At 41.2% G+C, this 18,935-nt stretch overlaps 1 protein-coding gene across 2 annotated transcripts in view; it reads right to left on the minus strand.

Annotated features, from left to right (window-relative positions):
* LOC110506721 (transcription initiation factor TFIID subunit 4) overlaps positions 1–18,935 on the minus strand; it is a 147,290-nt gene that overhangs the window by 61,505 nt on the left and 66,850 nt on the right. For both annotated transcript variants that reach the window (XM_036963830.1, XM_036963829.1), the window contains 3 exons: positions 6,779–6,948; positions 3,800–3,930; positions 2,665–2,790 (listed from right to left, as the gene is read on the minus strand). In XM_036963830.1, coding sequence (XP_036819725.1) covers positions 2,665–2,790; positions 3,800–3,930; positions 6,779–6,948 — 427 coding nt within the window. The remainder of the gene's footprint in view (positions 1–2,664; positions 2,791–3,799; positions 3,931–6,778; positions 6,949–18,935) is intronic.

Genomic DNA, 18,935 nt, shown 5'->3' on the forward strand with positions numbered 1-18,935 from the left:
GGTCGGTATCTCAACTAAAACGACTGCATTTGCCCTCCAGTCGGCCGGAGCATCCCTGAAGACCTGAGTCCTATTTTAAATGGACGGAGGAGTGGGAGCGGAGGAGGGGATTATTTCAGTAGATTCTTATTTGAGAGGTCAAATTATAAGGGAGCCCCAGCGTGGAGCCTGGTCGTCAGCGGGGAGAAAACAGGAACAAAGATGGACTGTTTATAAAGGGCCATGGTGGTACTGACATGCTTTATATCTCCTCTGTCAGCTCAGCTGTCCTGATCTCTCTCTCTCTCTAAAGGGAACAGGACACAAAGGGTGCATAACAGTACAGTGGCTGGATGCTGGCTCATTACTGTTTGAATACAGCAGTTAGATAATGAAATATACTGTAGGAGGTATATAGTGGAAATGGACAAGTCAAATGAATTAATGTGCCTCAAAACCATCCTATGTTATAATAATGAGCCCAGACAACACATATTGCATATTAGTTATACAGTTATACTACAGATTTATTCAGGTGTGATGAACTGATGTTTAGTAAAACCTACTGTCATATACTCCTTCTAAAGACACTTACAGTTAGGCCCTGGGATTGCATCTTTTTAAAATAACAAAATAAAGCTTGGTGCTTAACAGCTTTGCTGTCAAGGCAGTAGTTTCCTAATTACCAACTATAACAGCGGCAAGGCGGGTCATTGTTCATCAGTCTGAATGTTTCTAATGTCCTGCATGGCAGGCAGGGCCAGACCATAACAATGCTGTTAACACAGGGAAGTGATAATGCAATCAGCTGTGGGACATTGTCTCTGTTGAAGATGTATTAAATGAAGCAAGCTTCTCTCTAATGTCTCACCGTGGGGCATTTCCCTTCAAAACACATTCTATTGGTGGTGACAGTATTGAACCTCGCATCATACTGTATGTCTAATGAATTATGTACCTGTCTTATTTGATAGATTGTATGAAGTATGTGAGAACTTATTCAAGTCATTTCATAATCTTATACAAGTTAAGTGTGTGCAAGAAGTGTTTACACCAGTATCAACAGCCTGAGTGTGACTGGATGGACACACATGAGTGTGCAGAGACAGCCTAGATGCAATTCATCTGTTCTGAGACTCTGTAAGGCTCTCTGAGGCTCTCCTGCCCACTACTGTTGAAGCTGGTTCTCCTGAGTACTGAGATGGCTGACATGACACACTTTTAGCTCTGGGCCTGTCAGCGGGTATGTGAGGAGGATCAGATCAGAGGAATGTATAGAGTTCCACAGTGGTTCCTCTGCTTGTTGTGTTGGGGACAATGAGAGGACAAAGGAGCCCTAGAGCGAGGGGGCGGGAGAACACACTGAGGTCACTCTATGGAGGGCGCACTCGGTTTTATCTGTTAGCTAGGGCCTGGGCAGAAACAGCCCTAGACCTTACACACTACTTTACACACTACCTTACACACTACCTTACACACTACCTTACACACCACCTTACACACTACCTTACACACTACCTTACACACCACCTTACACATCACCTTACACACCACCCTACACACCACCTTACACACCACCTTACACACCACCTTACACACTACCTTACACACTACCTTACACACCACCCTACACACCACCTTACACACCACCTTACACACCACCTTACACACTACCTTACACACCACCTTACACACTACCTTACACACTACCTTACACACTACCTTACACACCACCTTACACACTACCTTACACACCACCTTACACACCACCTTACACACTACCTTACACACTACCTTACACACCACCTTACACACTACCTTACACACCACCTTACACACTACCTTACACACCACCTTACACACTACCTTACACACCACCTTACACACTACCTTACACACTACCTTACACACTACCTTACACACTACCTTACACACTACCTTACACACTACCTTACACACTACCTTACACACTACCTTACACACCACCTTACACACTACCTTACACACTACCTTACACACTACCTTACACACCACCTTACACACTACCTTACACACTACCTTACACACTACCTTACACACTACCTTACACACTACCTTACACACTACCTTACACACCACCTTACACACTACCTTACACACTACCTTACACACTACCTTACACACCACCTTACACACTACCTTACACACTACCTTACACACTACCTTACACACTACCTTACACACTACCTTACACACCACCTTACACACCACCTTACACACTACCTTACACACCACCTTACACACTACCTTACACACTACCTTACACACCACCTTACACACCACCTTACACACTACCTTACACACTACCTTACACACTACCTTACACACTACCTTACACACTACCTTACACACCACCTTACACACTACCTTACACACCACCTTACACACTACCTTACACACCACCTTACACACTACCTTACACACTACCTTACACACTACCTTACACACTACCTTACACACTACCTTACACACTACCTTACACACTACCTTACACACTACCTTACACACAAGTAACACACACAATAGCAACAGAGCTACTAAATTGGGCTAAAGATCAGGATTGAATGTGAAAACACTTCATTGACTGTGTGGTTGTAACTAAAAGGGATATATGCCTTTATAACAAGAAGGTCGACTAGGACTTACTTTAGCTGCTTTGAGTAGGATCTCTCTCTCCTGTTCATCCTTCCTCTGCTTCTCTATCCTCTCCAGCTGCTCAAAGAACTTTAGCTGCGACCGCACGTCTGCCGACTGCTCAAACCACTCCTCATCCTGCAGAGAGACAGAGAGGGAAAGAAAGAAAAAGAGAGTGAGTGGAGGAAAAATAACTTAAGATACTAAGAAGATCTCATTTTAACCACAAGTTTGGATAAACATATTACTACAACTTTAGACACCTCGTCTCTCTCAACCACCAGTTTGGATAACTAATCACAACTTTTCTTTGTTTACAGGTATCACCGCTTCTCGTTGTGTTAAATATGTTGTTCTGCACTTGGGAGATGGGAAGATGAGACAAGTTTCAGAAGGAAAACAAAGTTTGTGGGTCATCAAAAAGTTAATATGACAATTGTTTATTCCCTGTGTGTGTCTCTGTCTCTCTGTTCTCCCCCAAAACCCTTTACAGTTTCTCTCACTCTATCTCCCTCTCTGTGGCGATGTGAGGAGCTGGGTGGCAGAGCAGAGCACAGAGTGGAGTGACATCTGAGGGTTTGTCACCACGCGCACGTCTCTCTCATCCTTCCTCCCTCCTTTGTTCAGAGCTGAGCCTGCACTCCTCCCCTCCTCCGTAACTCAGTCGAGCCGTGCTCTTTCTTTCAGGCCGCCCGCCCGGTTGGTTTTTTCGCTGATGTCAACAGAGTGGCTTCACAGAGACGATGAGACTTCACGCTTCTAACACGCCTCATTTACAAACCGCAAAAAAGACAAAACAAGACAGGGACAGCTGTAGCCCACCACCCCTCTCCTCTGCCTCACATACACACAGGAAAACAGCTTTTCAAAGTTGCTATGTTTTTTGCTTTCTTTCTTTTACAAGGAGCAGAGTTGAATTGACTTCATTGTAAACCAATTAAATGTGGTTACATTGCTATATTCAAGGCTAAAAGTTAATGTCACCCATGCTGGTGTGCCAGACAGAGACCTGCAAAAGATCTATCAGGTATTTTTCAAAGTTTGGAAGAATAGGTTTCTGTGGAAACTGTGCTATGGTGTTTATCACTTAAGTGTAAAAAGCGCCCACCTCCTCATAGGTATGTCTGTCTCTGGCACGACTACTTACTTTACCACCGTCCATCCTGTGCTGTGCGATGGAGGAGACCTTCCCCAGCACAGTGCGGAGTCGGGACTGGGTAGCGTGGGAGATGAAGTTCACAGCCTCCATAGGAACCTCTGACACGCCAAACTTCTTAGCTTAGGGTCACACACAGACAGGACTCCAACATTAATACACGCTGATCTCCCCAAATCCCAGTCAGAAAAGGCTTTTCATACTACTGAACCAAGCTGAGCCGAACCAAACCAAGCTGTAATGAGCTGGCCTGGTTCCACATCCACCATAGTTGTTGGAACCATGCTAAAAAGGACAAAGCAAAACATCTGTGCCAGCACAGTTTGGGTTAGGTCAGGACCATAGTGTGAAAAGGGTATTTGTTTAATAATGATAAAGCTCTGTCTAGATGTTTCACAGTTCTAGTGCCATGTTGAGAATAGTATCCATGTATGAATTGCCAAGCTTACTCTGCAGTCTTTCATGTGTGTAGCTGCAAACAACATTAACTTTAAAGGATCATTTAGACTAGTTTTCTGGCAGTAAACAGTTTGTGAAGTCATAATTCAGAGGACAGAGTTTAGGAGGTTAGGATCTGTTTTTCTTCCTTTTTAATATTCCATTAACAGAATGTTCTCTCTGGTAGACTTTTAAGTAAACCACACCAATTATTTAAATCAGCCGTACTGTACACACATCTTTTCCCAGTCTAACATCTCGAAAGGATCGAGATCTGTATAAGCCTGGTAATTAGTGTGAAAATTCAAAAACATTTTCTCTGGTTCGTAAGCGATGTCAAAAGGTAACATACTAAAGGCTTCCACTCTCCTACAAACTGAGATCTTTAAGGCACCGAGACAAAGAAAGACAAGTTCTCTATGAAATAATAAATACCTTCCTCAGTGTACAATGTAGTCCACACCAGCCCCTCACTTAGGACTATAGGAGAGTCTAAACAGCATCGTATTGCTTTAGTGTTTCCAACCACCTCAACAGGCTTTATTTTGTACTGTTTTTACTGGTAATCTCATCTACCCTTAAATAGAGAAAAGTGAACTTTCTGCACTGAACACGAGTGAGTCTCTCTGGAGTTGAGTACTTCTGCATGTGTCTCTGCAGAATTGGACCTCTGAGGTACCAGTGCACATTTACTTTGAGAGGCTATTCTAGAGAACTCCAGCTGTGCATATGTTCTAGGCCCTGGGAGTCAGGAGGGAGTTGCTGCTTGCGGTTTCACAAATGAAACTGGCCCACGGCTCAAGGACAAGCCTGAAGAACGATAGAGAGGGGGAGAAAGCAGAGAGATAGAAAGAGAGAAGGGGGTGAGAAGAGAGAGAGATATGGGAAGAGATAGAAAGAGAAAAAATGAGAAAGAAAGAAACAGGGAGAGAGAAACAAGCTCCTGGACATTCTGAAAGGCCCTCACCGGATCTGAATCTATCCTGCCCCGCTGTACATCTCCCTGTCCAGTGGTGGCAGCAGAGAGCAGAGAGGGCAGCATGAAGCAGAGGGGTGAGTCAGGGCTGTGTACCACTGTGTGAGGAGGACCACATCCCCACTAGCCTCTGATTGAGCAGAGTTGGCAGGCTGGGGAGCCTCCCTTGGTTCTGCTGCCAGCTGAGAGTTCTCCACAGCCCATCACTGACACAACAAAGCCGCCCAAGTGCCACTTCCCCAGCAGGGGGCACCATGGCCTCCCACCCACCCGGCCCCCGCACAGCACCAAGCCCCCAGAGCAAGATTTACATTTTTAACCCCCTCCTCCCCAAGGCGACAGGATAACAACCTCACCAATGTACCGTCTAACAGCACATGACCTCTGGGCCTCATTGTCACCGTCACCGTGGATACTTAATTGAGGTAAAACAAGAATAAACGTATTAGAGCTAAAACTCCCTGTTGTGTTTGAATTCTATTCTACTGTGTGATTTATAATGCAACGTGTATTCAAGACTTAGTTGTTTAGGGTAATATTATTGAATTGCACTTTCACACATTAGGCTTAGACATTTCCGACACAGTGCAAAAAGGCCTGAAGTGTAACAAAGTGCCACTTACCAGTACCACCATTGAATGTGCCTAACGAGAGGCCAATACATTGTAGATACTAGTCTATCACATGGTAAACCCTCACATGAATTCTAATATGAACAGAGAGAGACTGATTCCACTGGTCCGTGAATCATCTCACATTCGCAAATAGGACAGTATCTGAATGTGGAGCTCCAATCAAAAGACAGAAGAAGAACTAAATCCAGTCTTGTAACTCTGAACTCTCCTCCTTCAGTCCACAGGACAATCTGACAAGCAGCCTTCAAAAGACATCTCTATAAAGTATTTATGTCAGGGCCTGGGGTCTAGTAAGTTCAGACAGACACTGAAGAATTCATTAAAGGAGGTGAAAGAACTGTTAAGTGCACCAAGTTTAAAATGAGGGAGGGCAGAAAGGAGCGTCTGCTCCGGCCTGGCCTGTAACCTCCCATCAGGGGAAGTAAATCAAACTGTCTGTCTTTACTGATGACACTACAGATGCAGAAACAACAAGGAGAATACAAGAAAACACAAAGCTAACAGATTGATTTCATCACACACAGACAGGGGTATGACCTATATTTTCTAAACCAACACACGTTTGAAGGAACATGATTCTGTTTGGTACACGTTCATGAATAAATTCAAGATCAATCTGAAGATAATAATCACTATGATGAAAATGAAGATCAGCATCATTGGCAACACTAGATGATTATGGAATTATTATTATGGACCTGGAGATAATACTAACCGTGAAGACAACGATACTGTACATGATTCCAACTCAATTCTCTATCATTTAATGACTTTAAAGACTTACTCTGTATGCAACTTCTATTGTTTGATTGCTGTGAACAAGGCGTCATTCTCATACACTATATGGGTATTCTCCAGAGGTTTCTCTAGTGAGGGTGTCATCATGTACTATAATGTACTGTAGTAGTGTACTGTCCGTACCTGTCTCCAGGATGCGTCTGTGTAACAGGCCCGGGTGAAGGAAGGCCTCATCTTTACAGGAGCGGATGTGTGTCCCCACCAGCTCAGAGTTGGTTGCCAGGATACGAGCGCTCTCTTCATTCAGGTTCACCCCCGCCATGGACGCCACATCGTTAATGTCATCATCATCCCTGGAAACAAATAGATGGAGGATTCATGTTTTAAGGGTTCTACAGATGTAGTTTTTTTCTGCAAACTTGTAGTGTATTTGAGTTTTAAAAATACATCTAAAGTTGTCATTTCCACTTAGAAGTGTCAGACTTGTTTTGCCCTCATGAAAAATGTACCAACCCCTACAAAAATGGTAATGAATTATAATCCACATAATAATTCAAATGTCCTGTTGCTGCTGTAGCAAACTGCCTCAAATTAAGATCCTACATCTGTACATGAACTCTTACAACAATGTCTGTATAAAACAATATTGTATGTATCCCTTTTACAGTATTAGTTTACATGTCCCTATAAACAATTACAGAGCTGTTCCTGTGGAAAACTGACAGATTTTCTCATTTCATTCAAGGTGCAATCGTACAGGGAATGTAGTGTATGCACTTGCATTGTTATTATTCAGAGGTGTATAAGCTGCTCATAAAATACACTATTTTAATAGGTTTTATTCCATCCAGAGTCCATTTGAGTCAGCATATAGTAGGATTGACAACATTTGGATGGCGGGGAGCTGGGTAAGGATGCACAGGAGGATTGGAACTGCTGTGTGATGAATCTGGCAATATACTAATATCAACAAACACTGTTTACAGACCACTCTGCTGAGAACAGCAATATCATCCAGTACACGTCCAGTGGAAATATCCACCACCATTTTGATTCACAACACGATCTGGCTTCTCAATACATTGTTCATTTTCTTAAATATGAGCGTTTTTAGAATTCATACATAGGTTTGGATCAGTAAAATGTATTGGATATCGTATTTGAGGTAAACAGTAACAAGGGGATAAAGGACCAAGAAGACCTATTGAGGTCAAGGTCCTCCCCAAGGATGACCATCATTAAAATAATGGAGTGTCTGACCCAAACAGTTCACCTTAAATTTGAGGTTTTGGGTGAATCTGACATTGACAGTGGCCAGGCCTAAATCCTCTTTCCAGTCTCTCTATGAGTGAGTACCCTAACAGGGGAACGAGTGCTATGGTAACCTGGTTGTGGCTGGCAATGCCCTGAGTTCATCATCCATGGAAACACTGCCTCCCTCCCTCGCTCGCTGGGCTGGAGGAACCACTAAGTGGCGGTGACAGAGGGCACAGACAACCACAGAACACACACAGGGCCGCTCACTGCCTCCCTCGCCCCTTCCTTCACCTCCCCTCTAAAGTAATTGGCGTTCGCACCGGCAGCAGCCGCTGGTTCCGACCGTCAGAAGTTACGTGTTGCGGGGGCCATGCATGTTGATGCTGCCTTGTTCTCTCTGCCCGCAGCGGGTGGGCGTCCATGTGTGGGAACACATCGCCATCGTCAGCAGCAGGCATTGCACCCCGCTGATGTCTCCCTGTTCCTCTGTAATGTGACGAGCACCTATATGAGTCCTGACATCCCGGCAGGAGGTTGACAAAGACGATTAGAGCTCCTTCCTGCACCAAGAGATCTCACTAGACCCTCTACTCACCCTGCCAGTCCCAGTCCTACTCTCTCTGAGTCTAATAATGAACCTCCATGTAGAATCTACCCAACAACACTCTCATGATACAGGAGATTACTATGTTATTATTATATCTCTCCCTCCTACTGTAGGCTATACATCTTCATCTTCACCACCGTCATCTTCATCAACACCTAACCTCATTATACATTAAATAAATAAACCATCATATGTAATGATGAATAACACATAAAGTTACACAACACAGCTAGTGGACATGGACATGCTATGTTGCTATGCAAATAACTCCCTTATTCCTGATTCTTAATAGCACAGCTAGATGTCTCCTGTGTTTGGGGGGGGGGGGGGGGGGGGGGGGAATCTACAACCAAATGGAAACGCAAGACAAGGCTAACATTAAAAGGAAGGAATTAGTTATGAAATGCATAACAAAAAGACTCCTGAACGAATGTACAGTACCTTCTCCTCTCACTAATAAAGGTGAGATATAATTAGGTTCCTATGGAGGAAAAGACACCTCTCAATGATTGGTTTGGCTTTGCTGCGGGACATGACACCGAGAGCAACATGAATACTTATGCATGCATTTTCTATATCAAGCCTGGATGGGAGAGGGCACGCCATAGGTGGGGAGTTGGATTGGATTTAGAAGGAGCATGTGTATGTGTGGAAAGGGGGCATCCAGTCAGGGAAGAGCCAGGATCCAGGGCCAGACAGGGATCGTCTCTGATACCTCCCCCCAGAGAGTGCCCCCTGTGCCAAGGTAGGGGTCGTCCACCGAGCCATCTGAGTGACTAACACCCCTGAGACCCCTCCATGTAGCTAGTCATAACTCACAGTGAGTGAGACACACACACAGTCACACACACATGCTCAGGCCACTGCAGCTTCCTCAATGTGCACTACAGCCTGTCGCTTTAGACAACGCTGACTGCTGCCAATATGTATCAAAGCCAGTGTACTGTAGTTTAAACACGTTCCCTCACTGTGTGTCCGGCCTGGTCTGGACGTGAATGAGCTGGATGGGGGCCGGGGTAGAGGGACGTATGACCCAGACCAGACATAGAGTGGGCAGGAGGATTTGGGGGAATGATGGTGAGCTCACCGCTGGCATTTTAACCTTTATTTAACTAGGCAAGTCAGTTAAGAACAAATTCTTATTTACAATGACGGCCTACCGGGGAAAAGTGGGTTAACTGCCTTGTTCAGGGGCAGAACGACAGATGTTTACCTTAACAGCTCGGGATTCGATCCAGCAACCTTTCGGTTACTGGCCCAACGATCTAACCACTAGGCTACCTGTCGCGGCATTGGGCTGAGGGGGCTGACGTCTGAGATGGCTGAGGGCTGAGAACTAGGGGATGAGGGCCGGCTGTGATTAAAGCGGATGTTGGGTGTTTACAGAAAGCATGGATGGAGAGACCAGCTGCTTCCACTCAGCACTGTAAACCTACACTGTGGCTGCCTGTCTGTCTGTCAGTAGGTCAATGGTCACCACAGCAGAGCACACTGGAACTCACCGGGAACCCCACAGGCCCTGCGGTCTGAACACAACCCAGCACAACACAACACAACACAGCACAACACAGCACAGCACATAACAACATAACGCAACACAACACAGCACATAACATTGCACAACACAACACATCACAACACAGCACAGCACATAACAACATAACGCAACACAACACAGCACAGCACATAACAACATAACGCAACACAACACAGCACATAACATTGCACAACACAACACATCACAACACAGCACAGCACATAACAACATAACGCAACACAACACAGCACATAACATTGCACAACACAACACATCACAACACAGCACAGCACATAACAACATAACGCAACACAACACAGCACAGCACATAACAACATAACGCAACACAACACAGCACATAACATTGCACAACACAACACATCACAACACAGCACAGCACATAACAACATAACGCAACACAACACAGCACAGCACACTGGAACTCACCGGGAACCACACAGGCCCTGTGGTCTGAACACAACCCAGCACAACACAACACAGCACAACACATCACAACACAACCCAGCACAACACAACACAACACAACACAACCCAGCACAACACATCACAACACAACACAGCACAACACAACACAGCACAGCACAACACAACACATCACAACACAACACAGCACAACACAGCACAGCACAGCACAGCACAACACAACCCAGCACAACACAACACAACACAACCCAGCACAACACATCACATCACAACACAACCCAGCACAACACAGCACAGCACATAACAACATAACGCAACACAACACAGCACATAACATAGCACAACACAACACAGCACAACACAGCACAGCACATAACAACATAACGCAACACAACACAGCACATAACATTGCACAACACAACACATCACAACACAGCACAGCACATAACAACATAACGCAACACAACACAGCACAGCACATAACAACATAACGCAACACAACACAGCACATAACATTGCACAACACAACACAACACAACACAGCACAGCACATAACAACATAACGCAACACAACACAGCACATAACATAGCACAACACAACACAGCACAACACAACCCAGCACAGCACATCACAACACAGCACAGCACATAACAACATAACGCAACACAACCCAGCACAACACAACACAGCACAACACAACACAGCACAGCACAGCACAGCACATAACAACATAACGCAACACAACACAGCACATAACATAGCACAACACAGCACAACACAACACATCACAGCACATAATGCAACACAACACAGCACATAACATAGCACAACACAACACAACAAGCACAACCCAGCACACCCCAAAACAGTACACACCAAAACAGCACATAACAACACAGCACATAACAACACAACGCAACAAAATGCGACGCAACACATCACAGCACATAACAACACATCACAACACAGCACATAACAACAGATAAATAAATACATAGGTCAAGGTGGAGACACTAGAGGGGTTATGCCTGGTTGATTATATTTGAACCATGTTTGACTGGTTATAAATTGAATCTCTGAGATCATAGTCTATTCAACCACTATCCACTTATCTACTCAACCCTAGCATTATATTCTTTACAAAGGGAAACAATGCAAATCTGATGTTATACAAAACACCATCTACATAGCACAACACTGGGGAGTGGAAGGAGGGGGGAGCATTTAAGATCAAACAAAAAAATGCCTACAGTACAATCTCAGTATCATCACTATTTTAAGGAGGGGGGAGACTCCCACCATCCCTCCCCATTTCTGGCCTATTGTGCACCCATGCTGGGAGGGAGTGGCTGAGAGTGCTCTGAGGTGAGAGGATATACACGCCACAGGGCTCTGTTCCAACATGCTCTTATGTCCTCAGGAGGGGAACAGTATAGAGGTACATACAGCCCTGCCCTACCAGGGACTACTACACTACACAGCCAGACAACAGGGATTCCTAATCCATGTCAACCAGCAGAGTAGAGGGGTAGTGCTGGTGAGGATATATGAACCCTATTTGATTGATCTGACATGAAACTAGTGTGTAGCCTATGTACTGTATGGTTAGCCAGTATAGTGCACTGCTAGGGCAGGGAGGCAATGCGTGGTTTGTGTAAACATGGAGGCAGAAGCACCAGAGGGAAAAGGTTGTCAGTAACAAGCAGCACTGACAGCTTAATTATCAAGGCCACTAAAGATTTATTGGTTTATCAATCAGGGCCCGGGGCGGCTAATTTCCCCTCAGGAAGGGAGGCCATTACCATGAACCCGGTGGCCTACTATGGGCTCGGAGACAGAGGCGTAAAGTAACTGAGTAAAAATACTTTGAAGTACTACTTAAGTATTTTGGGGGGTAACTGTACTTTACTTAACTCACCTACATTCCAAAATAAAATAATGCACATTTTACTCCTTACATTTTCCCACACCCAAAAGTACTCGTTACATTTTGAATGTGTAGCAGGACAGGAAAATGTACATACATACGCACCCACACACAAACTGCGATGTGCTCACAATCACGCATGTACACACATATAACCTATATAAGCACCTATACTTATAGGTCAGATCGTAAAGATCATTTTTCATGAACACGTTTTTTACAAAGATGAAACGAGCTGAAGAACCTGGAGGGAGGGTAACCATAAACATCTATATTAACAGGGGGTAACCATAAACATCTATATTAACAGGGGGTAACCATAAACATCTATATTAACAGGGGGTAACCATAAACATCTATATTAACAGGGGGTAACCATAAACATCTATATTAACAGGGGGTAACCATAAACATCTATATTAACAGGGGGTAACCATAAACATCTATATTAACAGGAGGTAACCATAAACATCTATATTAACAGGGGGTAACCATAAACATCTATATTAACAGGGGGTAACCATAAACATCTATATTAACAGGGGGTAACCATAAACATCTATATTAACAGGGGGTAACCATAAACATCTATATTAACAGGGGGTAACCATAAACATCTATATTAACAGGGGGTAACCATAAACATCTATATTAACAGGGGGTAACCATAAACATCTATATTAACAGGGGGTAACCATAAACATCTATATTAACAGGGGGTAACCATAAACATCTATATTAACAGGGGGTAACCATAAACATCTATATTAACAGGAGGTAACCATAAACATCTATATTAACAGGGGGTAACCATAAACATCTATATTAACAGGGGGTAACCATAAACATCTATATTAACAGGGGGTAACCATAAACATCTATATTAACAGGAGGTAACCATAAACATCTATATTAACAGGGGGTAACCATAAACATCTATATTAACAGGGGGTAACCATGAACATCTATATTAACAGGAGGTAACCATAAACATCTATATTAACAGGGGGTAACCATAAACATCTATATTAACAGGAGGTAACCATAAACATCTATATTAACAGGGGGTAACCATAAACATCTATATTAACAGGGGGTAACCATAAACATCTATATTAACAGGGGGTAACCATAAACATCTATATTAACAGGGGGTAACCATAAACATCTATATTGACAGGGGGTAACCATAAACATCTATATTAACAGGGGGTAACCATAAACATCTATATTAACAGGGAGTAACCATAAACATCTATATTAACAGGGGGTAACCATAAACATCTATATTAACAGGGGGTAACCATAAACATCTATATTAACAGGGGGTAACCATAAACATCTATATTAACAGGGGGTAACCATAAACATCTATATTAACAGGGGGTAACCATAAACATCTATATTAACAGGAGGTAACCATAAACATCTATATTAACAGGGGGTAACCATAAACATCTATATTAACAGGGGGTAACCATAAACATCTATATTAACAGGGGGTAACCATAAACATCTATATTAACAGGGGGTAACCATAAACATCTATATTAACAGGGGGTAACCATAAACATCTATATTAACAGGGGGTAACCATAAACATCTATATTAACAGGAGGTAACCATAAACATCTATATTAACAGGGGGTAACCATAAACATCTATATTAACAGGGGGTAACCATAAACATCTATATTAACAGGGGGTAACCATAAACATCTATATTAACAGGGGGTAACCATAAACATCTATATTAACAGGGGGTAACCATAAACATCTATATTAACAGGGGGTAACCATAAACATCTATATTAACAGGGGGTAACCATAAACATCTATATTAACAGGGGGTAACCATAAACATCTATATTAACAGGGGGTAACCATAAACATCTATATTAACAGGGGGTAACCATAAACATCTATATTAACAGGAGGTAACCATAAACATCTATATTAACAGGGGGTAACCATAAACATCTATATTAACAGGAGGTAACCATAAACATCTATATTAACAGGGGGTAACCATAAACATCTATATTAACAGGGGGTAACCATAAACATCTATATTAACAGGGGGTAACCATAAACATCTATATTAACAGGGGGTAACCATAAACATCTATATTAACAGGGGGTAACCATAAACATCTATATTAACAGGGGGTAACCATAAACATCTATATTAACAGGAGGTAACCATGAACATCTATATTAACAGGGGGCAACCATAAACATCTATATTAACAGGGAGCAACCATAAACATCTATATTAACAGGGGGTAACCATAAACATCTATATTAACAGGGGGTAACCATAAACATCTATATTAACAGGGGGTAACCATAAACATCTATATTAACAGGGGGTAACCATAAACATCTATATTAACAGGGGGTAACCATAAACATATATATTAACAGGGGGTAACCATAAACATCTATATTAACAGGGGGTAACCATAAACATCTATATTAACAGGGGGCAACCATAAACATCTATATTAACAGGGGGTAACCATACACATCTATATTAACAGGAGGTAACCATAAACATCTATATTAACAGGGGGTAACCATAAACATCTATATTAACAGGGGGTAATCATAAACATCTATATTAACAGGGGGTAACCATAAACATCTATATTAACAGGGGGTAACCATAAACATCTATATTAACAGGGGGTAACCATAAACATCTATATTAACAGGGGGTAACCATAAACATCTATATTAACAGGGGGTAACCATAAACATCTATATTAACAGGGGGTAACCATAAACATCTATATTAACAGGGGGTAACCATAAACATCTATATTAACAGGGGGTAACCATAAACATCTATATTAACAGGGGGTAACCATAAACATATATATTAACAGGGGGTAACCATAAACATCTATATTAACAGGGGGTAACCATAAACATCTATATTAACAGGGGGCAACCATAAACATCTATATTAACAGGGGGTAACCATACACATCTATATTAACAGGAGGTAACCATAAACATCTATATTAACAGGGGGTAACCATAAACATCTATATTAACAGGGGGTAATCATAAACATCTATATTAACAGGGGGTAACCATAAACATCTATATTAACAGGGGGTAACCATAAACATCTATATTAACAGGGGGTAACCATAAACATCTATATTAACAGGGGGTAACCATAAACATCTATATTAACAGGGGGTAACCATAAACATCTATATTAACAGGAGGTAACCATAAACATCTATATTAACAGGGGGCAACCATAAACATCTATATTAACAGGGGGTAACCATAAACATCTATATTAACAGGAGGTAACCATAAACATCTATATTAACAGGGGGTAACCATAAACATCTATATTAACAGGAGGTAACCATAAACATCTATATTAACAGGGGGTAACCATAAACATCTATATTAACAGGGGGTAACCATAAACATCTATATTAACAGGGGGTAACCATAAACATCTATATTAACAGGGGGTAACCATAAACATCTATATTAACAGGAGGTAACCATAAACATCTATATTAACAGGGGGTAACCATAAACATCTATATTAACAGGGGGTAACCATAAACATCTATATTAACAGGGGGTAACCATAAACATCTATATTAACAGGGGGTAACCATAAACATCTATATTAACAGGGGGTAACCATAAACATCTATATTAACAGGGGGTAACCATAAACATCTATATTAACAGGGGGCAACCATAAACATCTATATTAACAGGGGGTAACCATAAACATCTATATTAACAGGGGGTAACCATAAACATCTATATTAACAGGGGGCAACCATAAACATCTATATTAACAGGGGGTAACCATAAACATCTATATTAACAGGGGGTAACCATAAACATCTATATTAACAGGGGGTAACCATAAACATCTATATTAACAGGGGGTAACCATAAACATCTATATTAACAGGGGGTAACCATAAACATCTATATTAACAGGAGGTAACCATAAACATCTATATTAACAGGGGGTAACCATAAACATCTATATTAACAGGGGGTAACCATAAACATCTATATTAACAGGGGGTAACCATAAACATCTATATTAACAGGAGGTAACCATAAACATCTATATTAACAGGGGGTAACCATAAACATCTATATTAACAGGGGGTAACCATAAACATCTATATTAACAGGGGGTAACCATAAACATCTATATTAACAGGGGGTAACCATAAACATCTATATTAACAGGGGGTAACCATAAACATCTATATTAACAGGGGGTAACCATAAACATCTATATTAACAGGGGGTAACCATAAACATCTATATTAACAGGGGGTAACCATAAACATCTATATTAACAGGGAGCAATCTTAAACATATATATTAACAGGGGGTAACCATAAACATCTATATTAACAGGGGGTAACCATAAACATCTATATTAACAGGGGGTAACCATAAACATCTATATTAACAGGGGGTAACCATAAACATCTATATTAACAGGAGGTAACCATAAACATCTATATTAACAGGGGGTAACCATAAACATCTATATTAACAGGGGGTAACCATAAACATCTATATTAACAGGGGGTAACCATAAACATCTATATTAACAGGGGGTAACCATAAACATCTATATTAACAGGGGGTAACCATAAACATCTATATTAACAGGGGGTAACCATAAACATCTATATTAACAGGGGGTAACCATAAACATCTATATTAACAGGGGGTAACCATAAACATCTATATTAACAGGGGGTAACCATAAACATCTATATTAACAGGAGGTAACCATAAACATCTATATTAACAGGAGGTAACCATAAACATCTATATTAACAGGGGGTAACCATAAACATCTATATTAACAGGAGGTAACCATAAACATCTATATTAACAGGGGGTAACCATAAACATCTATATTAACAGGAGGTAACCATAAACATCTATATTAACAGGGGGTAACCATAAACATCTATATTAACAGGGGGTAACCATAAACATCTATATTAACAGGGGGTAACCATAAACATCTATCTTAACAGGGGGTAACCATAAACATATATATTAACAGGGGGTAACCATAAACATCTATATTAACAGGGGGTAACCATAAACATCTATATTAACAGGGGGTAACCATAAACATCTATATTAACAGGGGGTAACCATAAACATCTATATTAACAGGAGGTAACCATAAACATCTATATTAACAGGGGGCAACCATAAACATCTATATTAACAGGGGGTAACCATAAACATCTATATTAACAGGAGGTAACCATAAACATCTATATTAACAGGGGGTAACCATAAACATCTATATTAACAGGGGGTAACCATAAACATCTATATTAACAGGGGGTAACCATAAACATCTATATTAACAGGGGGTAACCATAAACATCTATATTAACAGGGGGTAACCATAAACATCTATATTAACAGGGGGTAACCATAAACATCTATATTAACAGGAGGTAACCATAAACATCTATATTAACAGGGGGTAACCATAAACATCTATATTAACAGGGGGTAACCATAAACATCTATATTAACAGGGGGTAACCATAAACATCTATATTAACAGGGGGTAACCATAAACATCTATATTAACAGGGGGTAACCATAAACATCTATATTAACAGGGGGTAACCATAAACATCTATATTAACAGGGGGTAACCATAAACATCTATATTAACAGGGGGCAACCATAAACATCTATATTAACAGGGGGTAACCATAAACATCTATATTAACAGGGGGTAACCATAAACATCTATATTAACAGGGGGCAACCATAAACATCTATATTAACAGGGGGTAACCATAAACATCTATATTAACAGGGGGTAACCATAAACATCTATATTAACAGGGGGTAACCATAAACATCTATATTAACAGGGGGTAACCATAAACATCTATATTAACAGGGGGTAACCATAAACATCTATATTAACAGGAGGTAACCATAAACATCTATATTAACAGGGGGTAACCATAAACATCTATATTAACAGGGGGTAACCATAAACATCTATATTAACAGGAGGTAACCATAAACATCTATATTAACAGGGGGTAACCATAAACATCTATATTAACAGGGGGTAACCATAAACATCTATATTAACAGGGGGTAACCATAAACATCTATATTAACAGGGGGTAACCATAAACATCTATATTAACAGGGGGTAACCATAAACATCTATATTAACAGGGGGTAACCATAAACATCTATATTAACAGGAGGTAACCATAAACATCTATATTAACAGGGGGTAACCATAAACATCTATATTAACAGGGGGTAACCATAAACATCTATATTAACAGGGGGTAACCATAAACATCTATATTAACAGGGGGTAACCATAAACATCTATATTAACAGGAGGTAACCATAAACATCTATATTAACAGGGGGTAACCATAAACATCTATATTAACAGGGGGTAACCATAAACATCTATATTAACAGGGGGTAACCATAAACATCTATATTAACAGGGGGTAACCATAAACATCTATA

Source organism: Oncorhynchus mykiss, chromosome 26 (assembly GCF_013265735.2).
Source record: "Oncorhynchus mykiss isolate Arlee chromosome 26, USDA_OmykA_1.1, whole genome shotgun sequence".
Classification (NCBI taxonomy): Eukaryota; Metazoa; Chordata; class Actinopteri; order Salmoniformes; family Salmonidae; genus Oncorhynchus; species Oncorhynchus mykiss.